The sequence below is a fragment of the Rhinopithecus roxellana genome, chromosome 16 (assembly GCF_007565055.1).
Source record: "Rhinopithecus roxellana isolate Shanxi Qingling chromosome 16, ASM756505v1, whole genome shotgun sequence".
Lineage (NCBI taxonomy): Eukaryota > Metazoa > Chordata > Mammalia > Primates > Cercopithecidae > Rhinopithecus > Rhinopithecus roxellana.
The window spans coordinates 118,010,758-118,037,813 of NC_044564.1; the positions used below are offsets into that span (position 1 = coordinate 118,010,758).

At 41.9% G+C, this 27,056-nt stretch overlaps 1 protein-coding gene across 2 annotated transcripts in view; it reads right to left on the minus strand.

Moving 5' to 3' along the window:
* Positions 1 to 27,056, minus strand: part of PAPPA (pappalysin 1) — a 250,880-nt gene that overhangs the window by 185,255 nt on the left and 38,569 nt on the right. For both annotated transcript variants that reach the window (XR_004053931.1, XM_030919309.1), the window contains exons 3-4: positions 11,722 to 11,867; positions 7,371 to 7,664 (exon numbers count right to left, since the gene is read on the minus strand). Coding sequence is in view for 1 of the 2 variants with exons in the window: in XM_030919309.1 (XP_030775169.1) it covers positions 7,371 to 7,664; positions 11,722 to 11,867 (440 nt within the window). In the remaining variant the exon portion in view is untranslated. The remainder of the gene's footprint in view (positions 1 to 7,370; positions 7,665 to 11,721; positions 11,868 to 27,056) is intronic.

Genomic DNA, 27,056 nt, shown 5'->3' on the forward strand with positions numbered 1-27,056 from the left:
AGTCTTCTAAAGGAGATAGTTGAGGTTGATCAGATTGCATGGCTAAGATTGGAAAAGAAAGGAGAGGGGCTGCAGGAGAAAGTGCTGCATGACTACAGAGGCATGGTGCCCTAGGCAGAGAGCACAGGCCAGGGAGTCAGGCAGACCTGGGAACAAGTCAGGGTAGTGTGCATGCTGAAAATATGAGTAGTAACATCTCCCACTCAGTGCTGCCATTGGTCCACTGTGCTTTAGACATGGTAAACCTCTTCCTTTCTCTCGAGTTTCTGAGTATGCATTACTATTTTCCTTATCGTACAGAAGAGGATATTAAAGCTGACAGAGGGTAAACAACTATTTTAAAATCACAAAGCTAGGGATACATCTGGGATTTGAACCCAGGCAGTCCTGACTTCAAGGCCGTGCTTCTGATCAATATGAGAACTTCTTTTCAAGCATAAATGAGACATTGTATGGATATAAAATCCTGCAGGTGGTTGATAAGTGGGAGTTGAGTCTGAGGCTAAAGGAGCTTGGAACACAATCTCTCAGGTGTCTTTGGATCTAATGACCTTTGATCCTAATCTCTTTTCCAGGGTGTGACCTAAGACCTGACCCTGAGGGAGAACGCTTGCTTCCCATTTCTCCCTCCAACAGTTTCATTCAACTGCCCCAGGGGCAGGACAAGGCACTGTTTTGGCTTAATTTCCAAAACACCACTTCCCAGAGGTGTTCACCTGGTAAGGGAGCCCACAGCTAGGCCCCAGATAGAGGAGCACAAGGCTCTTGCAATCTTTTTTTTTTTTTTTTTTTTTTTTTTTGAGACGGAGTCTCGCTCTGTCGCCCAAGCTGGAGTGCAGTGGCCAGATCTCAGCTCACTGCAAGCTCCGCCCCCCCGGGTTCACGCCATTCTCCTGTCTCAGCCTCCCGAGTAGCAATCTTAAAATAAATCTGCTACTGGGAATCCTGCAGCATATACTGGTTTCTTCTTATCACACAAACATTAAATACGTTTGGGCAGGTGCTGGACAGTTAGACATGGCTTTGAGAATCCAGCTTAGGGAAGGGGCAGAGGTGTAAAGGAGGTTCTGTACAGAAGCTGCCTTAAATCCCCTTAGTAATTTTTTCCCATCTCCTTTCTAGCACCCTAGGGAAGTCTTTAACACATTAGGAGAAGCAGAAGAGCCCAGTGTCTCTTAAGAAACACAGTATAGTGAATAATTGAGTAAATCTCTCTCAAACCCAGATCCCACCATGTAACTCCTGAATACCAAACATTCTATGGCTCCCTATTGCAAGGAAAGAGTCTTCAGTCCAAAAAGGGCCAGATAATTGGACACTTTTTTCTTCGTTGACATGACCTTTTGACTTCATCTCGAAAGCTTTGGAAAAGCCACCGAATAGGTTAGATGCAGGAAAAGGGCATGATGGCTAAGGGAAGTATGGCCATGCGACTAGATTAGTGCACATAGAATCTGGAGTCAAATGGACAAGTGATTTTCTGCCCCCAATGCCTCAGTTACCCTATCTGTGAAGTGAAGACAGTGATGATAACACGATTGCTCATTTCAAAACACAGCCAAGGTGCAGGGATGTGGGGTACTAAGAGCAATGCCTGTCCCATGATAAATGCTAGTAAACGGGAATTGGAAATAGTGTGTATGTGGTGTGTGTGTATGCTTGTGTGTACTCATGTATGTGTGAGTGTTACAAAACTGGAAGCAGGAAAAAAATTCAGGATATAAAATATGCATTCTCTTTGATCTAACAATAAGGAATTTATGGATTCAAAAGATAGATACTCTGGGATAAACATGGGTAAAATAGACATACAAAGATGTTTCTTGAAGCATAATTTATAATGGTGAAAATATTACAAATAGCACATCTGTTCATTTACAGGGAAATGGCTGTGTACTTTAAGGCACAGACATAGAACAGAATACTAATCAGGCATGACCAAAAAATGAGATAACTTTAAGACTCAGTTCCCTCGTGCATAAACTGGGGGCATTTAAATAAACTCCAAACCATGAAGTTGTGAGAATTCAATGAGCAAGAGCACAAAAAGCATTTATCAAGATGAACGAGCTGAAAAACAGTAGGTTTTTTTCCTGTATAAATATCTACTTTACTTGCTTCCCCCACAACAGAAAAGTATATTTTTCTTTTATAACTTAAAAAGGAACCATTTTCACATTTGTCTATGAAAAAAAAGTTTGAAAAAATGGATAGGTGATGGAACCTAGTAGGGAGACAGGAATGTATTTGAACTTTAAAGCTGAAGTTGAGGCTGGGCACAGTGGCTCTCTTCTGTAATCCTTGCACTTTGGGAGGCCAAGGCGGGCAGATCACAAGGTCAGGAGTTCGAGACCAGCCTGACCAACATGGTGAAACCCCGTCTCCACTAAAAACACAAAAATTAGCCGGGCGTAGTGGTGCATGCCTGTAATCCCAGCTACTCAGGAGGCTGAGGCAGGAGAATCACTTGAACCTGGGAGGCGGAGGTTGCAGTGAACTGAGATTATGCCACTGCACTCCAGCCTGGGTGACAGAGTAAGATTCCGCCTCAAAAGAAAAAAAAAGAAAAGCTGAAGTCAAAATCTATCCCAAGGTACATTACTTGGAGACTTAGCAGCTATCAAAATCTTGGGAGAGGTACCAAAGGGTTTTCATTTATCACAAAAACTCTGTCTCAATTAGCTAATGTCTAGAGTTGGCCACACTTGGTTTCCGTCCCCGCAATGCCTCCCCTCTTGAAATCTGTGGCCACTTCTTCTGGTCTGCAGGACTGGCCAGCTCATCTTGTTCTTCTGTCTGCATCTTGTCCCAAAGCAGAAAGAACTTTGGGAGTTCAGCACTGGGAAGCCTATGCTAGTCCCCATGCTGTTGATACAGTACCCTGGGTTTGCTAACTGAAGCTTGCTCTCAAGAATAAATGTTCATCTGTGGCTGAAAGGCCCCACTGCACGGAGGTTCAGGACATGAACACCATGCCTTCACTCCACTTAGGACCTTGGGCACAATGCTGACCCCCTGTCAACCACATTTTCAACCACCATAAAATGAGGAATAAGATGTTAACTGTCTCATAAAGCTGATGAGAGCATTTAACAAGCTAACTAATGTGTAGTGAATGGATAACTAAGTTGCCTTGTGTAAAACTCCTTGTCTTTTTGATGTTTTTAAAAATAACGATAGTAATAATAGTCATAATAATAAATGTAGATAATAAATTTATACTAAAAAATTCACTGTAGAATATTTGGAATATGTCGAAAATGTTACAAAAAATAAATATTACCTGAACTCATTACCTATATATAATAAAATTGATGTCTAAGGTATATGGGTATACGTGTGTATATGTATGTATATGTTATCTGTTTGTATATGGATGTAAATATCTACAGTAAATTTCTGTAATTCATATCACATACATATGTACAGGTCTTACACAATATATATGGCTTTCTGACCCTTTTCACATTAAGTAGTCAATGAATAATCCTACTAATCATTATTTATTGAGCACTAATTATGATACCAAGGACAGTTCTTTTTTTTTTTTTTTTTTAACTTGCATTTTAAGTTCAGGAGTACATGTGCAGATTTCTTACATAGGTAAACTTGTATCATGGGAGTTTGTTTTATAGATTACTTCATCACCCAAGTATTAAGGCCAGTACCCATTAGTAATTTTTCCTGATCCTCTCCCTCCTCCACACTTCAATAGACCCCAGTGTGTGTTGTTCCCCTCTATGTGTCCATGTATTCTCATCATTGAGCCCCCACTTATAAGTGAGAATATGTGGTGTTTGGTTTTCTGTTCTTGTGTTAGTTTGCTAAGGACAATGGCTTCCAGCTCCATCCATGTCCCTGAAAAAGATATAATCTCATTCTTTTTTATGGCTGCATAGTATTCCATGGTATATAGGTACCACATTTTCTTTATCCAGTCTATCATTGATCGGCATTTAGAACAACAACAGTCCTAAGGGCTTCACTTGTACCGTTACACCTACAATCAGGCAAGGCAAGCATCCTTATCAATGGTATTAACAAAATAACTGAGGCTCAGAGAGGACAAGTAAACCGCTGAAGATCAAAGCTGGGCATGGAACATTCAACTTTGGTCTCCTCACTCCAAATTTCATGCTCTGAACCACCATGTTACTCCACTTCTGTTCATGTCCTTCAGCCGTCTTCTCTGTCATCTTTAGTGGCCCTATAATGTTCTATCACATGAATACCTTGCAGTTCACTTCAGCAATCCATTATCTTTGGGCTCGTAAGCAGTTTCTAATTATTCACACATTTTTTTTTCTATACCTGGCATATAGTAAAGGCCTAATAAATATTTAGGAAACAAATATCATTAAGAACATTCTTACAGTTAAATCTTCAAGCATACCAATTGATTTATTTGCTTTGGATATATTACTTAAAAGTGGAATTGCTGGGTCAATCTATGTGTGCATATTAAGAAGCCATGACACACAGAAAGATGGGGACAAGACACTTGCTCCTGTAGGCTAGAGAAAGCCTGGCTTCCTGCACTTTTGAGGACCAGAGTGTCCTCCTCCAGGAACTCTTATAGCTTATTATCTCCAGAAAGTGGAACTGAGTCTGCTGCTCTTTTATCTGCTGAGGTTTCCAAGAGTTACCCAAGAATTCTACGTAACTATACTCCTCTGGAGCTCTGTCCAGCCTGCCTACTGAATTAGGCTTCCCCCCATAACCTGCCTGGTGCCTGCTTGATCTGAGCATTTGGGGCCCTCTCAACCTTCCCCAGAACCAGAAAATGAGGCAGATACCTACTAGTTAATAACACAAGTTCTGCAGTAAGAAACACTTGGGTTTAGGTTTCACCTTTGCCTTGTTTTATCTTTGTGATGCTGGGCAAGATACTTATGCTATCTGAACCACATTTTCTGCATCTGTAAAACTTGTGCACTCCTTGGTCTACTTTGGGGATTCAATGCGAAAAGCCTATGAAAAGTTTCATACAGTGTCTGGCATATCACACGTACTCAAGAATTACTGCAGGCCTGAGCTAAGCAATATGGTAGCCACCAGCCACGTGTGGCTATTCTGATTTAAATTAGTTAAAATAAGATTGATAATTCAGGTCATTAGTCACACTAGTTGTATTTCAATCATTCAATTACCACACGGGTAGTACAGGTATTGGCTACCATACTGGCCAGAACAGATACAAACTATGTCTATCTTCACAGAAAGTTCTGTTGGCAGTGCCGGGCCACAAACCTTTTCCCTACCAGTGATCAGGCCTGAGGAAGAAGCACCCAGGAAGATAAAGCAACAAGAAGAAGTTGACCCAGCAATGTCTTCACCCAATTGTCTTGATGGAGAGAGCTCTCATGGTGGCTCTCCACAGCCCTGAGAACCCAGTCCTGTTCTGCATTTTGAATTTCATCCAGCTGCTTTTGTCACCTCATCTATCAGAAATCCTAAGGAAAACAAACATTTCAAAGCTCGTGGTCGCCTTGAATATGCTTTTGTGGGTGTAAGTTTGTTATCGTAGCTCAGTGAATTAGTTCTGCTGTTAATGGGTCACTGAGCTGAGGGGTTCCTTTAAAAAAAACAGTAAATCAATCACCCTTTAGATCTGTACAAAGGGGAACAAAGAAAGATTTAGTTTATGGGGGTCTGGTAGCTAGTGGCAGCTCCTAGCCCCTAAGAGGCCGGCAAACTTCCAAACTTATGTTATTGTTTATTTTGCATATGCGTTGAGCTGGCCAAGAAAAGGTGCTACAGAAATGGAACGTAAGCAGTGTTGTATGAGGGGATGGGGCACCGGATGTGGGGTGTCAGCTTGGCTGGGAATGGGAGCCCAGTGGGAATCTGCTTTTCAGGAAATACCCAGCACCCTGGTCTTTTTTGAGCGCTCAAATCTAAGACTCTTAATTGTACCAGAGGTGGGTTATTGACACTTTAATTTAGATTTGGACTGTATGAACCTTATACTGGAGAGGCCCCCAGGGGTCATCAGCCCAAATGGACAAGCAGAAAGAACCACTGGGGATCACCGAACCCTTTGCATTCCAGCAGCAAATTCCTCTCTTCAAATGCAATGAGGCAAAACCTCAACAGAAATGTAAAATAGTCAGAAAGAGGGTGTGCTTTCCCTGGCTCCAGCAGGAAAGAGAGCCTAAAGCCCTACTCATATAGCCACCAGGGCAGTGCCCTGAAGCATCTCTGTGGAATAGAGTGTAAAAGCTACCCAAGTTGCTCAGTTTCCCCACTCAACCATCAGCTAGCTGTCTTTAGAAGAAATACAAGAGTAAAAGAGAAAAATACTTGGAGGCAGATATGTGACTTGGTGCAAATGACTTCAGTGAACTTCAATGCTGCCATCTGCAGAGTGGGGATAGTTCTAACTCTACACATTTGTTGTGAGAATTAAATGAGAGAGAGCATATTAAAGGCCTTTCTGGACAATATTTTGTTACATGAGTAGAAATATTGCTTTTGAAAATAATAAATTTTATATACCCGTTATAAGAGAATTTATTCATTTTCCTCCTTCCCTCCAACTCTCCCTCTCTCCTCCCTTTCTTTCTTTACTTCTTCCTTTCCTAACAAACATTTATTAAGCACTGGCACCTGTGCTAACTTCTGAGAATAGAATGATGTATTAGATGCAATCTTTGCATTGATAGAATTTGCTTGCTCTAGCGGGGAAAGAGACACCAAGTTGAGTATGATAACAGAATTTGATGCTGGCCTGCCATGTGCAATTGTGTGCCTTGTGACAAACACAAAAACTCTTAGCTGAAGGTGCAGTGGTAAGGGCTATGACAGCCCTGAGGAAGGCGTGTCTTGTTCTAATTTGCCAAAGGTGCTAAAAGGGCTCAAAGGCCTTGATGTATCTTGTGCTAAAGGGAAGTGTAGGGTATCCCCTAATGCTCCTAACACTGCTACTAGTGGTACACAAATGGACTATGATGAGATATACGCAGTTAGGAAAAAAAAAATCATACCCAATCTCATGTCATGATTTTCTCTTTGCAAAATGCAAAGCAATCTTATTGTTCTTGTAAAACATAATAACAGAGAATGTGAGAGTTTTATGCTTATCTAAGGGACACATGGGTTAAATAAAAAAAGTTCAACAACCACGAGCTTAGAAAAATGTGCTGCACATTTAGGAAGGATCATGGAGATGCAAGTCCAACAATTCCATTGTCTTGAGAAAAGTGAAACCCGGAAAGAGAATGACCCAAAGACATTAGGTGGATGAGTGGCAGAGCTAGGCCTTCCATCCTTAGAAAAGGTAAGTAGCTCGTTCAAGGCTCCCCCGAGCCAGGATTGGATCCCACATCTGACATCCAGTCCTGTTCACCCTACAGAGTGTAGGGTCCTACCTGCATAGCTCATGAAGTTGTTGTAAGGAGTGCTGAAGAAGCTATGAAAGCCACAGGTGTCATTTCCTGGCCCTGGGTCACCGCAGGACTTGTGTTTAGGGGCTGGGTTGGTATCATTGCAGAGGTCTCCAGTCTCGAAGGAGGGCTCTGTCTCCATGCAGGGGTCACTGCAGGACTGGATTTCTGAGATGCCTCGGAAGACGTGATAGAGGCCTAGGCTGTGACCGATCTCATGGATCATGGTGTGGGTGTGCCCAGGCATGCCATAGAAAGATGGGTTCAAGACAATGCCACCTGTAAGGGGAAATCCAGAGAATCAGGCAAACTAGGTACTCTGCTTCTTGGTACAAGAACCCTCAAGTCCACCAAGGATAAAGAGATGCTGCCCAAAATAAACACAAGCTTCTCCACCCTAGGACTCAATTGCCCTGAGAGCTGTTACAACCTGTGACATGAATCATGACTTATCAGAGCAGGAAGGAATCTCAAAAGTCATTTTGTACAACTCCTTCATTTTTCGTATGAAAACGCCAATGCCTAAAGAAGTGAAGGGACTTACCCAAGGTGATTTCAAACTATTTCAATGGAGAGCAATTCAGAAACTGATTTCTGGGCCAGTAAACCTTTCTGCTGCAACCTCTCCCTTACAAAGTAAGGCCTATTCTTATTTCAAAATATTCTACATATTCTTGTCTAGACAAAGCCCTCAGGGTCAGAGATCTTGGTTCTGGTTCTCATTTTGCCTTCACTAACTCTGTGACATCGAGTGGATTAACTAGCATCTCTGAACCTCATATCTTCACCTCTGATGCTGTAAGAGCATGAACACTCATGAAGGTCAGCACCATGTTGTATTCACTGTTATAACAGTTTTCATACTAGCTAATGTCACCTGAGCAGGACTCTTAATCAACATTCTATAGTTAATGACTATCACAGGGCCTGGAGCAGGGTATCTCATTAAATGTGTGTTGAATATTTGCTGAATGTTAACTCATCTAAAGAAGTTTGTGAGGTTTAACTAATCTAGTGTGAGCAGCTAGAATAGCACCTCCATACATCAAGTACATCACCTGAGGACAAGCAGCATGATCATCACCTGAGAGCTTAGTAGAAATGCAGAATCTCAGGCCTCACCCCAGACCTACAGAAGCACAATCTGTATTTTAAAAAGAGCCTTGAATAACTTGTCTGTATATTCTAGTTTGAGAAGCAATGGTCTATACCACATGCCTCAGAAAATTGAAAATTGCTTGGCTCGGGCAGATAGACAGAACAGATCTCAGCAGAATTTGTGGGTAGTATTTGTGCTGTGTTCATCTTAGGCATTGGAAAGATGCATACAGGCTGGCAGAGAGATAATTAAACTTTAAAATTTAACAATGTTTAGGGGAAGGTTAAAACTCAGGTCTGTGAACCTTGAAAGTAGGCACTTTAGGTGTAGAGCAGCATCTTATAAACATGGTGAGGAGGTAGGGTCTTGTTGATTTGAGCTGGCAAGCCCCACATGGGCATGGGGAGTTTCATCTTAGACTGAACCTCTGGAATGGGGTGCTTGCTCAGTCAAGGGACTCATAGAGTCTATGCAGAGGTCTCTGATTTTGAAGAAGGACTCTGTCTCCATGTTAGGGTCACTGGAGGACTTGATTTCTGAGATTGAATTTCTGAGCAATTTTGAATTGCTTAGAGCTTTCTAACACAAAGATAAAGATGTGTGAGAGGGCATGTGAGTGTGTGGGTGTGCACATGCACTTGGGTATGAGAAGGGGGCAGGCAGAGGCAGGGAGGAAGAAAAATTGAGACAGGAAATCTTTCTCAATTATTTTCTGTCAATCACAACATGAAACATAATCCGCTTCCCACCCAAGGCTTTTTCCAGGGATCATGGTGTAACAGCAGAAAAAGAGAGGAAAAATATGGTTGTAATAAATTGGTTTGATTGGGGCTACTGCAGAGGAATTACTCATGAGCAACATCTCTCAGGATGGGGAGAGGGCAGCCTGGAGTCCAGCTGGAGTTAGCTGACATGGGTTGCAATCCTTGTTCTGCTTCACACTGGCCTTGTGACTGTGGAAAATGGACTTTGCATCTCTGGTGAGCTCTAAAATAAGCAGCTACAATATTGCCAATGATTCTCTGCCTCTCCATGAAGCTTCATTATTGAGGTAATGAGAGGAAAGGACCGTTCCAGGGATGATGACTGGATTGCAGACTTAATGTCTAGGCTAACCCTGTTTGCTTTACCTCATCCCCTCCCAACTCACCCCTTTTCACAGAGTGACAGCACTTGGGCCCCAGTCCTGTTTCATTGCTTCTCTTAAAAGGTGAAATAACTTGAGCCTGACATCATCCTGAAATACTATAACATGCTATGGATTTATAGCCTCCCTTATTCCTGGCCCTGAGCCAGTCTCTGAAATTTATGGAATTATCAGGAGTAGTTTTTTCTAACTGTAGAAGCCTGCTACTCAATCCGTCTCAGACTCTGATCATGGCCCTTTCAGTTGCTTTTCTAATAGGACAGAATTTCAGAATTGAGAAGGATCCTTAGGGTCTTCTGGCCTCCTAGGACCTGCTTATTTAATACTGAAGGACACTGAGACCTGAAGAAGGAAGGATAATTGCCTAAGGCCATACTGCTAAGTAAAGTCACAGCTGAAAACAAACACGAATTTTGGCTCTAGTCGAGCATTACTTCTATACATCATACTAGGTATGTGATATAAGCTGATCACCTTCAAGTTTGCCTAAGCTGCACGCTCTCTTCTGCCCAACCCCGCTTGTCTGTGTCTGTCTGTCTATCTGCCTGTCTACATCTGCCTATGTAGATACCCATACATCAGCTATCTCAGGATTTCTCAATCTCAGCACTATTGACTTTTTAGTCTGCATAATTCTTTGTAGTGGACATTGTGGACATTTAGCAGCATCACTGGCTTCTACCCACTAGATGCCAGTAGCATTCCCCCATTTGTAAGAAGCAAAAATGTCTCTAGATATTGCCAAATGTCTCCTGGGGCATAAAATCCTCCCAGCTGAGAACAAGTAGATATTTATCTTTGTATCTATCTTTATTTATACAACCACACACACAGGCGCACACCCACACACACACATGCACACAAATTGGTTTCATTCTCTAAAAAACAATTGAGACATGAGAGTCGTCTGGAGGAAACTAAGTCTATGGTTTCATTCAGCAAAACTTCCATTATTTGAATTTCTAATTTCCAAGACAGAATAGCAATGGAGCAGCTACTGGACTGTTTCACCAGGAGACCAGGCAGGCCTGAGGATACAGTCAGCACTGTCACTGCTGAGCCTGAACATTCTCAGATAAAGATGTTCACTGAGTCATCATGATTCATTCTTGTAAATAATGGGAACATTCTACCAAAGGGAAAATGATTAAATAAATGGCAGTGCCCTTGTTCAAGGGAATATTATGTGGCTATTAAAAATCTTATCTTTAGAGAGGGGGAAATAACCCAGAAGGGTGCTTTTCTTTTGTGATTTTAAGTGAAAAAAAAAAAAATGGGTGGGAAGCTAAGGATAAGACTTCTGCGACATGGGAAAAAAAGTAGATAGTATAATATTAAGTGAAAAAATAACACAGAATTTCATCTATGCTATGATTTTTAAAATGTACAGTTAAAAAAATGCATGTTTACATATAGATGTGTCCTAGAAGACAGCATGGAAAAAATAAAATTAAAGAACTACAATGTTTGCTTACAGGGCCTGGTTCAGAAACTGTTGTCATGTCTAACTTTTGGTGACTGGTTTTTACAAACTTATGTCTTGTTTATGGATATGTATAATTTGAATGTAAGAAGAGTTCCTGTTGGTGTTGGTGGGTGGAACATGGAGGAACATGGAGTTCTTGCGAACTCACTTTTTCTTGCCTCTTTGGTGTCTTTCAAGCCAACCCATGACTGGCTGTGCCAGTACAGTGTGGTTACCAGACTGAGAAGATATTTCCAGGAACTAGGAGGCAGAGGGTATAAGGAGAAAGCAAACAATGGACAGTGTTGGAAACTTAGATTCCAACTGTGACTGTCACTGTCTTGTGTGTGATGTTGGATAAGCCCCATTTCCTCTCTGGGTCTCATTTACTCATTGATAAAACATGGTTAATAATATGGTGCTATTTCCTTCAGAAAATTGCTTGGTGGTCAAAATGAGATAAAGGATGCTAAAGAGTTTTATAAATTAAAAAGTGATAAATAAATGGGTTTTTCACCCTCACGACTACCAGCACCACCATCATGATCATAATAACGATCATCATCACACTAAATGTATTACTGTGCTACTCCAGTTGCCTCCTGAAGGAGTTTCTAAGACTCACCTAAGTGCATTAGGGCCTCCTTGTCCCATGGCCAAGTTGCTACTCCTGCCAACTCCTCCTCTGAGGAGTTTGCAAAGAAAATATTGAGATGTGTTGATCCATCCAATCTAAGAATGTTCTTCAGCTCATTAACATCCAAGTAGGCTCTGAAACAGAAAAAGAACCTTGACTGTTATCATGCCCCCAAAAAGATACTATTTAAATAATAGGCACACTCCAAATAATTTAGAGCTACTTTGTGTGCCAGGCACTTTGCTAAGCACTTTATAAACACTACCTTATTGAATTCCCTCAATAATATTATAAGTAAGATGATTCCATTTTACAGATCATAAAATTAAGTCCTCGAGAGTTTAAGAGGCTTGCCAAAGTTGTTAGGTTTCTTATGAATAGAGATGTAGGGGAGTATCATTATCTCCAGAGGCTTAGAGAACCTTCTTCATACCTTACTAAGTTCAAGCTGCTACTTGGCAGTGTTTCCCTTTTTCTTATGCTGTCTCTCCCCAGGAGTTCTCACAGAGCCCAGCCAGTAGCACACATTAATGATGGTTTCCTACTCGTCCCCTCTTAGAATAATAGAAGGGCCTCCCCATATATGAAAGACAAAGTCCAAGTTCCTAGCATGGCCTCCAAGACACAGGCTTCTCTTTAGCCTCATCTCTCTCTACAACCTCTCTTGAGCACCCCACTGCATACAGACAACATCTTTGCACCCTATATGGTACATTATCCCATTGGCACCTTTATTCATGCTGTTTCCTCTGCTGGGACTCTGATCAGCATTTTGTTCTCTGATGAACAAATACAAAGTCTGTTCTGGTATCCCTCCTCCAAGAAGACTTCCCTGAAGCTCTTTTCACCTGCACCCCTTTTAACATCTCCACACTCGTTCACCTCCTACTAGCAGTGCACTCTCTCTCATTTGCCATTTCAATAAATTGCTTCCTCTTTCAATTATATAATACACACTTGTGGCCGCCTGGGGGAAGGGGAGGTGCCTTATTCATCTCTGTTTGCCCAGTTCTTGGCACAAAGCTTGATACCTGGTGAGCCCTCAGTAGATTTTGATGGAATTGAATTAAATTGGGAAAAGTAAAAGTAAAAATACTTAACTCTCAGTCTCAAATTCAATAATTCCTGACTAATGGGGCCTTGGTTTCCTTATCAATACATTGACATTAGTAACAGCTGCCTGATGCGCCACAGAGCATTTCTGTGGGTGGAAAACCTACACCTCTACCCTGCTGTGAACAGGATACATATGAGACCTAGCGTGTCATGGCCGCCCATGTCACAGAAAGCCCCAAGCTCACGAAACCAAACATTCCTGTGACCAGAATTTGTACAACTTTTCACAAAAAACATGAGTTGGAGATATAGGTGGGCCCAGGAGAGCTTACATCTATATCTAGGTTGAGCTGACTAATTCCAAGAACAGCCACACAAACTCAGATATTGACCTGAAATCTTGCTGCTGAGCCCTTCTCTTCCCCAAGGGCCCATATTCAACTTCTTAGGCTGCAAGCCTTGTGAGGAATTCTATTCAGTCTGCTCTGTCATCAGGGAAGAGAACGAGGAAGGAGACAGTCAACATTTACTAATCATTTGCTGTATGCCAGACCCTGTGCTAGGTACACATGTCTCATCCCTGTTTGGTAGTCGAAGCAATGCAACGGAGTGGGTGAGATGGCTCATTCTTAAACTACAGCCCTGGGTTTGAATCCAGCTCTTCCACTTTATGGCTGGGCCACCCTGGGCAATGTACTTAACTTCCTGCACCTCAGTTTCTTTATATACAGAAAGAGTGTGGTAATAGTACCTACCCCATATAGCTGTTCAGAGGGTTAAGGTAGTTAATAAAGAGAGCGTAAAGGGCTTAGAATAATGCCTAGCATGTAGAAAGCCCCAGTGCATGTTTAGTTATTCCTATCACTTATCCCCATCATACAGATGAAGGAACAGGGGTTCAGAGATCACACAACTGGCGACAAGGCCACGTACAAATCTAGACGTGTCCAACTCTTCCCACAACCTCACCCTCATTTCCAAGCTCACCCAGGCCCACAGTGAAAGGGGAAACAATGCATGGGAGGAGAATGAAAACACAGAGGAGCTGAGATTTTCTTGGATCAGCCCTTTCCACATAATTTATTATTTTCTGATTGATTTGTTCATTTCCATCAAATGTTCTCTCAGGCAGAGAACACAAATGTTATTAGAGAAAGCCACCTCTGCCCCATAGCTCTGAGATGAGAAAGCTTCAAGAGAAAAAGGGTGGGGTAGGGGCAGGGGAGACATTTTAATTGGTTGTTTATTCAGTGGTAATTGCAGAAGCCAATCTTTTCAAGAAGTGGTATTCATCCTAGCCCAAAGCAGAGAAGTGGGATGTGGGAGCCTCTCCCTGGCTTGTACGTGATTTTTTTTTTTTTTTTTCATACTTTGGGAAGCCTCCATTTCCCTAAGGGGGAAGAATCCACAGCAGCAATCCAGGCCCCACTGGCCTCTCTCTTCCCCACCTCTCCAAGGGGAACCTACCCAAAGGAAAAAAAAAAAAAAGCAACAACACAGCTCTGTGGATGAAAGTCTTCCTTTTGCTGCCTGAGGTCTTCCCACTAATACAGAGCCAGGCTGAGTGTCTCTCAAATATATCAGGGGGAAAATCTTCGGGACAGGAGTCCATGTGGGTATTTATCTTCCTACCCCTATGCCTTGAAAGGAATTTTTTTTTTTTTTTTTTTTTTTTTTTTTTTTTTTTTTTTGCGTCAACAAGATAGAAGAGAAAGCACAGGAGGTCAACTTCAGAAGGAACATGACTATCTAGGGATAGTGAAGATGAGAGAAGGAAAATGGACACGTGACTTCCATTTTGCAATTGTTGGGAAGGCTGTGTATACATTGTAAATTGGTCAAATGTACTTTAAAATGTCAAGGCTCATGCTTGTAATCCCAGCACTTTGGGCAGCCAAGGCGGTGGGAATGCTTGAGGCCAGGAGTTTGAGACCAGCTTGGGCAACACAGAGAGATCCCATCTCTACAAAAAGTTTAAAAAGTTTAGCTGGGAATGGTGGCACATGCCTGTAGTTCCAGCTACTTTGGAGGCCAAGACAGGAGGATTGCTTGGGCCCAGGAGTTCAAGGCTGCAGTAAGCTATGATTGTACCACTGTACTCCCACTTGGGCAATAGAGCAATAGGCCATCTCTTAAAACAAAACCCAAACAAACAGACATTACTCACTTCTCAGAAAAATCAGTCAAAATCCCCAACTCACACAGAGTTGGACAGACAGACCTATATCTGTCGGCAAGTTGTCTGTCCAACTCTGTGTGTGTATTAGTCTGTAGATTAATCTGTGTGTATTTATCTGTAGCTTAATCTGTGTGGCTTAATCTGCGTAGAAGCTTTGCTACTCAGAATTGGACAGATAGACCTATATCTGTGGACAAGTAGGTTTAAGTCTCTGAGTATCAATTAGCTCATGCGGATCCCAATAGGATCAAATAAGACAGCTCAGCACAGTCCCAGCACTTAACTAGAAAATGCGAGCCCTCCATATCCTGGTCTCCTATTTTCTCCTGCTGGGAAAGAACCTAAACTGACAATCTGCCTCTGGGTGGCTCTCCCAGTCTCAGCTTTCAGTGTCTCTTCCTCATTACCCAACCTTCTTCCTCCTACAACCTCAATCACTCAAGTTCTCTTGGTTATCTTATTCTGAGAACCTCTAGTTTTTCCCAATTATGCCCAACTCCCAAGCATGTCCATTAGTTTCCCTTCTCTGCCTTGCAATCTTTATTCCTGATTCTTGGCCCTTTTAAATCTTATGAACCCTGCAAAGTCCAGCTTACATGTGATGCACTCCATGTATCCTCTTATGACCACCCTCGTCTGTAAAGTAGGGATGATGATGACCACCTGTCAGGGATGTCATGAGGATTAGAGGCAACACAGGTTAAGTGCCTAGCATGGTGACTGGCACAGAGAAGGCATCACTGATTAGAATAGGCTCCTTTTATTGCATTATTGTTAGCAAAACAAAAATTATTAGCAACACTCAAATCATCATCATCACCTCTATCTGAAAATGAGTCCTCCTTCCTCTGTGCCCCCTACTTTTAATTCCAGTACTTATCACTCTGCTTTGGGTTATATTCACTGTGTGAGCATCTATCTTTTCTATCAGGTAATGAGCTTCTGGCAGTTGGGACCAAATCTCTATTATCTCCGTATCACTTAAAAGTATCCTTCAAGAGAGAACCACCACTGATGGGCAGCTACTGAGTGCCTCTCTCTCAAATTGCATAGTTTTAAAACAGGATGAGCAAGCCCAGAGCTCAAGGAAGGGAAATGACTTGCCCAAGGTCATATATCTAATTCAGGGAATAGAAAAGCCTGCCAACAAACCTCTCTGCTCTAACCTGTGTACATTTCACTTGTGTATAGCAGCAATTTTGTATCATAAGTAAAGTCACCTCTTCCTTCAGGTGGACACAGTTCCCTGCATAGTTTAGACAACAAATCATGGGAAGGATGGCAGCCTCCATTCTCTCCCTCAGCTGGAGACCTGGGTGTGGGAACCTGCTTTGTCTGAATATCTGACCACTCCTCACTATACTCTGCTGGTTGTTCTGTAGCTTGGGGTCCCTACCTGTTCAGTGAGGTTGTGAAACAGATCAGTGTCTTCCAGATCATGGTCTACAGAAGGCTAAATTTATAAGAAAGAAATGAATATTTAAAGAAAAATGTTGCTGAATCAAATGGGTTTGGGACATGGTCTGTTAAACAAGGTTAAATACATACATTTTTTTAATCGCAAGAATTTTCGGAGCCTCAAATATGCAAAATAAGAGTAAGATAGATAGTGCAGGAAGTGTACCCAAAAACATGTGACCATAATTCCTCCTCCACACCCCTCCCCTTACACACTTCCACTTTTGCCAAAAACCAAACAACAGTACAAACAAAAAAGTTTGGAAAATGTTGGCTAGATCGAAGTGTCCCTCCTGATTTAGATACTTTCCCCTGAGCCGCCTCTCAAGAGTGGTGTCTCAGTGTCTCTTTTCTTCCTACACAACCCATGCACCTGGATCCCACTGTGGAGATTGTGGGTCCCCTGGAATGTCTGTTTCAGGGGGCCCAGCCCTGATTGCCAAGGCGCCCAGACTTTACCCCTTTGCCAGAACTGCATTTCAAAGCCATGAGTACAGTTCTGGAGGGAGATCAAAGCTCTCTCAACTCAACTGTCATTAGAATATTTTCTTTATGCATCTCACTCGTTGGTGAGTGCCAACAACATATTTCCTAAATGCACTGGCCTGAGATGGCACAACTCTGTAATAATCTGAATGAGAGGGCTGTCAGGGCCTGTTTTATTGAGAGAGAAGCAAAAAGGAACCACGTTCAAAATGCAGAACAGCAACAGCAACAACAACAAATCCTTTAAATAAAATCATGGGAAAAAAGTGTGAGAAGGCCTGAGTTTTTTTCACCTCTAGAAGCATGATACACTGCCCTTCCCGTTTCAATGGTACAGCTTATAGTGAGCCCAGGTCAAGACTGAGGACTCTCAATTTCTATTCCCACTCAAAGCAGGTCACTCTTCAGTGGACTTCCCCTATGCAGAAGTGATAGCTGAAGAGATCTTTAAGCAACGTCACGCCAGAGTCATGCTTCCTGGGCTCTTGATGGGTGTGGCTGGCCACAGAGATGGTACTGGCCATATGTAGATGCCCTCAACTGGAGGAGGGTTTGTGTGAGCTATACACTGGTCAAGAGTGGACCACTTTTAAGCTAGCTAGAGACTGGGAACAGTTCTTTCAGGTTAGAATAAAAGGCAGCAGAGGGTGATTTTAAGAGAGAGACAGACTGGCATTCAAATCCTCCTTCTTCCACAAAGTGGCTCTGTGATCTTGGACAACTGACCCTGTCACTTTGTATCTCAATTTCCTCACCTATGCAATGGGTATTAGAAAATTCAACCCAGAAAGGGGGATATAAAAATTCAAGGAGGTAATGCACAAGGAAATGCCTAGAAGAGTACTCAACTCACGAAAAACCCTCGAGATGCAAAATTCTCTTTTAAGCTAGTTCATGGATCAAGAGAAAACTGGCATTAGCTCCCAATGCCTGTTGGGTTCCTGCTTTACCAGCCAACCCTGGTTCCCAACACTGGATCAATGTGTTTACCTTCTTCACAGGAGGTTGTCCTATTTCTCCATCTCATAGAGCAAATTCTGTAACATTGCCCATTTCCAAATTCTGATTGTAGCTTGCCATTTCCAAGGAGGTTCTCAAGTCCATGAACCACTACTTAATTCTCAGAACACACCAGACCATTTGAAAATGATTATCAAATATAAAGATCAAAGCCACTCAAGGCAAGTCATTAAAGCAAGATAAACCTCAGAATGTTTATTGCATCCATATCCTTGTTCCAAATAACAAGCTTTCTCCAAGCTGTGACCAGTACAAAACCCTGAATTTTGTTCTTTATCCCAAGGGCCCTAACAATCTGGACTTGATCCTCCTGCTTAGTTGCATTGTCAAAAATGCCTAAATCTGCCTCTCCAGTCTATAAAAAGAGACACAGAAAGAAAATGCTGGGAGAGTTTATTAAATTCTTGGAATCTTGAATGATTAGTTTCCAAAATAACAGATTTTGTATGGAAGCTTGACACATAGAAAAGAAAAATGTAATAGCATCAATCAAAGACTAATTTAAAATTGATCATTCCTTTATTTATTGAATGAGTCATTCTTTCCTTACCTCCATTTTTTCCTCCCTTTTTCCCTGCTTTCATTCTTTCCTTCCTTTCTTCCTTCCTAATTTCCTTCCTTTCCACATAGCATTCATTTCATTCTTTTCTGCTTTCATTCATCAACACTTACTGAGATTCTATCAAATACCATGCTTTAAGCTAGAAACTTTGCCTATAGATAATGAAAAAAGAGCACAATTTTCATTATCAATGTATTAGAAGTTTTATGAAGAAAGTGAGATGAACAAATGAATGATCACAACATAATATGATAATATTAATAACACTACCATTTGGGAAAGTTTACTGCACACTGGAACTGTTGAAGTATTTTTGTATATTTTTTGAAGCTTTTCAAAAGCCCTAGAGTATCCCCAACTTATAAGTGATGGAACCAAGGATAAGAGGGCTGACACCACTTTTCCAAGGTCCCTCCACTTGGAAAGTGTCAGAGGTGGGACACAACCCCTAGTCTGTTTGATGCTACTGACCATATCCTTAGCCATTAGTCTCTTACTTCCTCTTATCATACGTGTTATGATAGAGCGGGTGGGTGTTAAATATAATGAGAGCATACAGCAATGACACCCAGCTGAAGGAGGGTCAGAAGCCACTGAGGTTTTCAAATAAAGAATAAACCTTGGTTTGATATTGAACCAAGTGTGGGAAATAGAGAAAATGGCAGAAGCTCCAGAAAGCCCAGCAGCATAAAAGCATGAGAAGAGACACTACAAGCCCTCACTTGCAAGTTTGAGGAACCTCACAAGATGAAGCTGGAGGGGACAGCAATGGTTCCATCTGTGCTATAGTTTGGATATTGTCCCCTCCAAATATCACATTGAATCACCCCAATGTTGGGGGTGGGGCCTAGTGAGAGGTGTTTGGGTCATGGGGGCAGATCCCTTAAGAATGGCTTGGTGTCATTCTCATGGTAGTGAGTTCTTACTCTATTAATTCTGGTGAGAGTTGGTGGTGAAAAAGACTCTAGCATCTCCCCACTCTCTCTCTTGCTTATTCTCTTGCCATGTGATCTCTGCATATGCTGGCTCCTCTTCACCTTCCAAGCATGAAGGGAAGCAGTTCGAGTCCCTCACCAGAAGCAGACACTGGTGCCAGGCTTCTTGTACTGCCTGTAGAACCATGAGCTAGGTAAATCTCTTTCCTTTGTAAATTATTCAGTCTCAGGTATTCCTTTGAAGCAATACACAACAAACTAAGACAATGAGGAAGGGTCTTGTATACCAGGCAATGGAGAATTGAAAGTATCCTGGGAGTCCCAAGCAGACAACGGCAGATTATATGTAAGAGGATAAAATGATCTGGTTTACATTTTCCAGGGAGATTTCTGAAGGGATTTGGGAGATGGAGTAGAGGTGATGAAAGTGGAGAAGGAGGCATTGGCAGTGTCTCACAGCAACAGGAATGTATATAAGAAGTAGTGGCATTCATACATGGGAAAAAATTTGATACTGAGTTAGGGTGGGAGTGAGGGAAGCTGAAATGTTGGTCTGGTTTCTGATTTTGTCTCCTGTAGTATTTTTCTTTTATCAGTCGCAGACACTGCACATCAAAGCCCCCTTTATTGCTATTCTAAATGCTAGACCCAGTAAGAGATTTTTCTGCCAGCAGCATGTCCTTTGCTGAGTCTCCTGGAAGGCCAACTCATAGGAAAATCACTGACCTTCAGCTCCTTGTGGATTGGATCACGATGGGACCAGGTAATGGGTGGGATGGAGAATCCTGAGAATTTGGTTCAGAGAGGCAGAGTGTGCCAGTGGTGAGGTTCTTAGACTTTTGGGATATTATTAGATTGATGCACAAGTAAACTGTGGTTTTCAACCTTACGTTTAAATGGCAAAAACCACAATTACTACTGCACCAACCTAATAATAAACATTGAGATGGAAGTCAGCAGTGATGTGTAATTTTGATGGATAAATAAAGCATTCAAAAGGGGAAAAAAACCACTCCACCATGTATGAGGTCCCTCATATCATAAAATAAAAGGTACTTGAGTAGTACTCCAAAAGAAAAAGTAATCTCAGAACAAAGGGCACTATTTTACAATGCATGCGTTTTACTAGAAACTACACAGCTGCTACTTTTCTCATTTACCTTTTGGAAAATAATTTTAGAGATTGTTAGGACAGAAAGCAAAGTGTCAGAACACCTGGTTCCTGGCAAGCTCAGCTACACTCACTTGGTTAACATGAATCATCCTCTAGGACACAGCCTGAAAGCTACTCTGACCCCCTATGTCTGAGTCAGGTAGCCATTCTCTGTGTTCGCTCAGCACCTTGGACTTCTCCATAACAGCAATTATCCAGCTAGCTATTTATCTTGCTGCAGGAAATTCCAAAAGGGCAGAATTACGGGTGTCTTGTGCAATGTTCAATGTTGTACTTCTAGCATCTGGCACTGTGCTTGGCACATGGAAGGCAGTCACATACACTCATGCACAAACTGTTGGATGAACAGTCACTTCCCTAAGATCTTCTCTTGGGGTACTCCAATCTCTGTTTTGACAGCATCAGAAACTCAGAGTTCATTTATTTTCAGAGCAGCCATTAAGGCATGAGGAACCTCTTGCTAAGTAAGGAGGTGCAACAATTGAATTGTGATGCTGTGTTCAAAAGTAACACAATAGTAATGTAACTATCTTATGTCAGATGATCATTTTTGCAACTGAACTATAAAGTTCAAGGGCCTACAGCTCTCTTCCCACTACTTCACTTCCTTCTTGGAGCATCAAAACCACAATTGATAAATAACACAACTGACCACATTGAGCAGAATATGCACAACTCACCGACAGCCCTGTGATGTGTCTTATGCTTAAAGAACAACTAAGCAAAGACAATCACATCTCCTTCATAAGCTGCAGCAGTCACAATGTTTTAGGAACAAAGGTTATTTCAGAAGACTGCATAGTTTGGCTCTAGACTTCAGCCATGTAGGCACATAACTGATGTGAAGGCTAACTAAAATATAGTAAGTTTAGAAAGGATAAATCAAGAATTATATAATCACCAACATGTGTTAAAATGGCACTGTCTAAATTTTAATCTGGACCATAGCCCCATACAAATCACTTAACCTTAGGCAAAAAACAAGTTTATTTAAAATTAAAACAATACAGTCCGTATAGTAGATGTAGATCCCTCTGGATGACCGTGAATAAGTCTAGTAACTTCTACAAATTTGGGTCTCCTTTGGGGTTAAAGAGAGACAACTTTTAGAGAGTCATGTGATGATCAAGGAGTTCAAGTACAGAGAAATGATGCTAGAAAGCATGACATTATAAGTCAGGCTGTCAAAAGTAGAAATAAATTCAAATTGATTTTTGGAAAGAGGATGCCACTTTTGGAGCCTGAGGGAAAATAAAATAGCAGACATGTAGACTGCCCCACTATGGGGGACCATCACAAGGCCCCTGTTGGGACTTGAGAAATATGAGTAGGATTTTTTTTTTTTCAACTTGCCACAGAGCATAATTGTTCCTCATTACCACATTGAACACTTTGTACTCAAGCAGATACAGTGGCTGGTCAATCCTTTGAAGGCAAAGTCTGTCTCTTATATCCCTTGGTGTCTCCAGTGCCAGTGCATGGCTTTATTTCTACCTTTTAAACATTAAGCCCTTCCTCTGTACTTTAGTTCTATTTTCCACTATCCTGGAACCAGGATTCCAATGTCTGATTTGAGAATATCTGTGCATGAACAAACCTCAAATCCTCCCACTTTATAGATGGAGAATTTGAAATAAGAGAAGAAAAGTGTCTTACTTCATCCTGGTCACTAAGTTCCTGGAAGAATCTAGTCACTTCCTTCCTCATGCTTGGCCAAACCACTGGCAAACTGTATTTTTCTACCATGGATCCTCATGGGAAAGAAACCAGCTTTACATCTCTCTTACTTCATGATTTTGTGGAGTTATAATCACCACTGCCCTCTGTGGCCATAAAAATAGTTCAGTAGTTAGAAGTGAACTTCAAGGCTAAGAGCTGCAGTTGGCTGTCTCAACGCACACAAGTTTGGAATCAAACACATCAGAAGCTTGACCTGGAGACAGTGCTCCTCCACCCTTCACCACCAGGCCACTAAAACAACCTAGAACATGGAAAAGAAAAAGAAAGAGAAGAAAGGAGAAAGGAGGAAGACAGAAAATGCTCCTCTGAAAAATGGGGAAACACGAGCATATTCTTGTTATGCAAACAAACCCGTGAACAAAATGCACTGCTGTTCACACACTAGTTTTGTGTTTTCAGAAAGTGAGAGTGGAGGTGTGGAGGTTCCCTCTCAGGAGGTGGAAAACTGCCCAGCAGTAGGTTTGAAGGAAGAAGCTGAACTGTAACCAACTTAGGAAAATGTATTTCAGTAAAACAAAATGTACTGCTGTCTGTCAGTTCAACCCTCTCTCGCACGCTCACCGGCTTTGTTTCCAAACCTGGAAGGGCATCTGACCAAGTGCAGAGGCTGTCATGAGTGGTCAGTGTCATCAGTGGATGCAGAAGGGAAATTGAGAGTGCTGAGCATGCCAAACCCAGGGTGGGAAAAAACCAACTGCCTCCTACTGAGGTCCTTAAAAGGGCACCAGTACTGCCATCCATCCAGGCAGCTGGGGATGGAACAGGGAACACATTTGGGAAGGGGATGAGAGAAGGAGCACCTCAGATCCTGGCATGTTCCTGACTTCTCTCCACAAAAGAGTTCGAACTTTTGTCTGTAAACTTTGAGAATACAGAGTATGCTGGGGCAAGAGTCCCAGGCCAGGAGAGAGAGCCTTGGTTGGTGTAGTCCTGAGCATATTATGGGTACCCTCCTGGCTTCCTGGCTTCCAGTTCCTTCCCTACTCACTATTCAATGAACCCCAACTTGGAATCCAAGACATTCCTTTGCTTTTTTGCTGGAAATGCTTAAACTTAGCGTGGCATGCTGCTTATCTCTTGGGAAAATGAATACATTAGCATTCAGTTTATACAGGACTTTTGGAATTAAAAAAATATTTAAAAAAATGAAACCTGTGGGTGATAAAATAAAAGGGCTTTTGGTAGTAAAGAGTGGTTGATTAGGTTACTTCTGTCTCTTACTCCCACACTGAGATTGTAGTGAGGGGGCTCAGGATTGAAAAGGGGCTAAGAATTTCTGAATATGTACAATAAGAAGCCAGAAGATCTATCAGAGGAGGGAAATTCCCAAACAGCAGCAGCAATAACAAGTGCTATTTTCAGACCTCACTATGTGCCAGGTGCTGTCCTAAAGGGTTGACTGTGTATTATTTCATCCAATCCTCTAAACCACCCAATGCAGTAGATTGTTACTTTCATCCCTGACTTTACAGAGGAGGTAACTGAGTCTTTGACAAAGGAAGAGACCTGTGCAAGGTTACAGAACTGTTAAACGACTTGACTGTAGTATGCTCTGTCTCCAAAACTTGTATTCTTATTTATTTGCTAGACTGTACTGATCTTCTACTGTTCCTCATAGGTCACTGTTTTGAGCTCCTTATTAACCTCATCTTTAGGGGTCTTGAGCAGTTCTTCTTTTAATTCAGTTCACCTCTCTATTCTGCTCTTAAGACCAAAGTGATATGTGTGCAAGGCTCACAGATGGAACTTGTGAGTAAAGGTGGACTTTGTTCGAAAGAAAAGCATGAAGAAAACCCAGACTGAATCAGAGAAAATCAAACCATATGTGCAAGTATCCCTGAATCTATATGTCTGTGTATCAACCCTCAAGCAGGCACGAGGGCTGGAGATGGTAGAAACATACAGTAACTTCACCAGTCTGGCATATCTCTCATTATGATCCATCCCAACATTGCCTGGAATGGTGTTGTACAGAAATATGTCCTTTAACAATGCTAGACATTTGGGACATTTTAAAAATAAGCTAGTGTGTAAATTCAATAACTCAATGAGTTTGATAGAAGTTATAGGGTCTTTATTTAAAAATACCAATTCTGTGGCTAGTCCTTTTTAAAAAGTTAGTATTTCAAGAATGAAAATAATCTTAGCAAATGCTCTCAATTTGTATATGGCAGTTTCATCCAGGCCTGTTTTTATGAGCCTGTAGGAACACAGCCTCTGTAAAACAATGTTGACAGGCAGGAGATGGTGTCCACATGTGCATGCAAGAAGGGAGGAGACTTTTCTCCAGCACCTACTACGTGCCAGGTACTGTATCATACCAGGTGTCTCACACAGATGACTCCATTTGAGTGTCATGACATGCCACAGGATAGCTGTTATCACCCAATTATTACAGATGAGAAACCAGCGACTCTTATTGAGCAATGTGCCAAGGTCAGACAGCTAGTGCAGAGCAGAGCCAAGATTCAAACCCTGGTCAGTCTCTAGCACGCATAATTTTTCCACCACACCAGACCTGACTCCTGTTATTGCTTTAATGAATATTAGTCACGTTAAGTAAACCCTGATATTCTGATTATAAAATTCCAAGCAATTTCTTTTACATGATTACTGGAAAAGAATGAACAAAGTTACTGAAAAAATAACAATGCCCCCTTTCATCTGCATGCTGGTTAACTCTTCCCAGAACTCTTTCTGGGATATTATTTTATGAGACCCTCATGGCAACTGTGTGATCCAGGCAGTCAGATACTATTATTCCCTCTAAATAGATGTGGAATTGGAGGCTCAGAGAGATTAAGAGGCTTGCCTAAGATTGCATAGCTAACAAACTGCCCAGCCCAGGCTAGAATCTATTTCACCTGAATTCTTTCATTCTAACTCAGCCTGAGTTTTCAGTGTCTACAGTCTGAAGAAAAAACTGTGGCATCTACCTGCATGAAGCCCCAAGAAGACACATCTTTCTTGCATCTTCTCAACATCTTCCCACTTCAATTTCTTTACCCCATGTCTGGTCTGCCCACCAGCTCTTTTCTATTATTACAAAGCCTGCTCATGCTAGAAGCCTATTGCGTCCCTTCTCCATCATTAAACCTTTCCTAACTTCTCCAAACCACAGTGATCCTGCCCTTTCTCAGAGCTCATGGGAGCCTTATAGGCTATGTGGTTTACAGGGAAATTAGTCATCTGCCCTCTTGCCTCCTCTGGAATGACTGTAACAAAATGTCATTAAACCACAGGATACAAGCACCTTGAAGACAGAGATTATATCTTGGACCCCTACAGCATTTATCACAGTTCTCTGGATACTAAGGTGTCTTTATAGAATATGGATGATGGGTAAGAACATAAACATACTAAATATAACCTTTCCAGGTTTTAAGCTGGTGTCTAAGGTGTCTATAGGAAGCAGTTGAAATAGCACGGGAGTAGGAAGTGAGATCCTGGGTCTCCATCGCAGCTCAGCTCCACTCTCACTGGGTGGTTTGCATCAGTGTCTGCCCCTCCTTGAGGGCTTAGTCTCCTCATATGCAGCAAGAAAGCACTGGACCAATCTACTGTTTCATTAAGCTCTGAGAGTCCCTCATTCAAATTGAAAAGGAAGGGGAAAGTAGGAAGTTTATGCTCCATGAGATCAAATCAGAAATTAAGTAGGAAACCCCACCCAGAGAGGACAAATCAGTCAGCGGGCCCTGATTAGAGCAGGGGAAGAAGCTGATGGGGGCTATAGCTGCCAGCAGAGTGGTCGGGGGTGACCTCAAGACTTACTGCAGCCTCTTTTGTGAGACTTCCAACAACATTAACTGGAGACCAAAAGCAACAAGCACAAAACCTGGCCTCAGGAGATTGCCCTTGTTACATTAAATAATAGTAAGAAGAAGAAGAAGAAGAAGAAGAAGAAGAAGAAGAAGAAGAAGAAGAAGAAGAAGAAGAAGAAGAAGAAGAAGAAGAAGAAGAAGAAGAAGAAGACGACGACAAAGGAAATAATTCCCAAATAATAATAAAGAGAAGACAAAGGAAATATTTCCTTATGAGACAACAGTGTGTAGGGAAAGTGTCTTTTTTTCCACCCATCCCATTTTGTATGAGTAGATATTCATGAACAAAGATGAGTTCACTTGAGGGTGCCAGGGCTTATGGTTTGCAAGGGTCCAAACAGGAACTTGGTTGTTTTGTTGCAATATCCTCTCTCATGAGGTAGCTACAGTCTTCAGTGTCAAATGCTCCTGGATTTCCTGACACTGAAACTTTCTATTAATATCCAGGTTTTCCATTTCATTTATAAAAGGGTGTGTGAAGCGCATTCTACCTGCATGTAGACATCTCTAATGGCTGCAGATGAAGTCCTGCCTCCCTGGCTATTCTCCACCATTGTAGAGAATGGCCACAGTTCACCTGGAGTGTCTTTTTTCTAACTGGCTAGTGTCACAGCAAGGCATTTACTGCTCACACAGACTGCTCCTCCCAGCTGGTACTGTAGACCCTTCCTTCACACCAGTGATTGCAGTGGGGTGTTTACTTCTCTGTCTTACCCATTAGGTGGTAAGCTCTGGGAGGGCAGTGATTGGGCTGGCACTGATAGAGCATTCAACAAATATTGATTGAGAGAAGAAAAGGACAGAAGGAAGGGAAGGTGGGAAGAATGTAGGGAGGAAGGAACAGAGGATTAAGCCTAACATTAAAGTTTTCCATGAGATAAACTGAACTTTT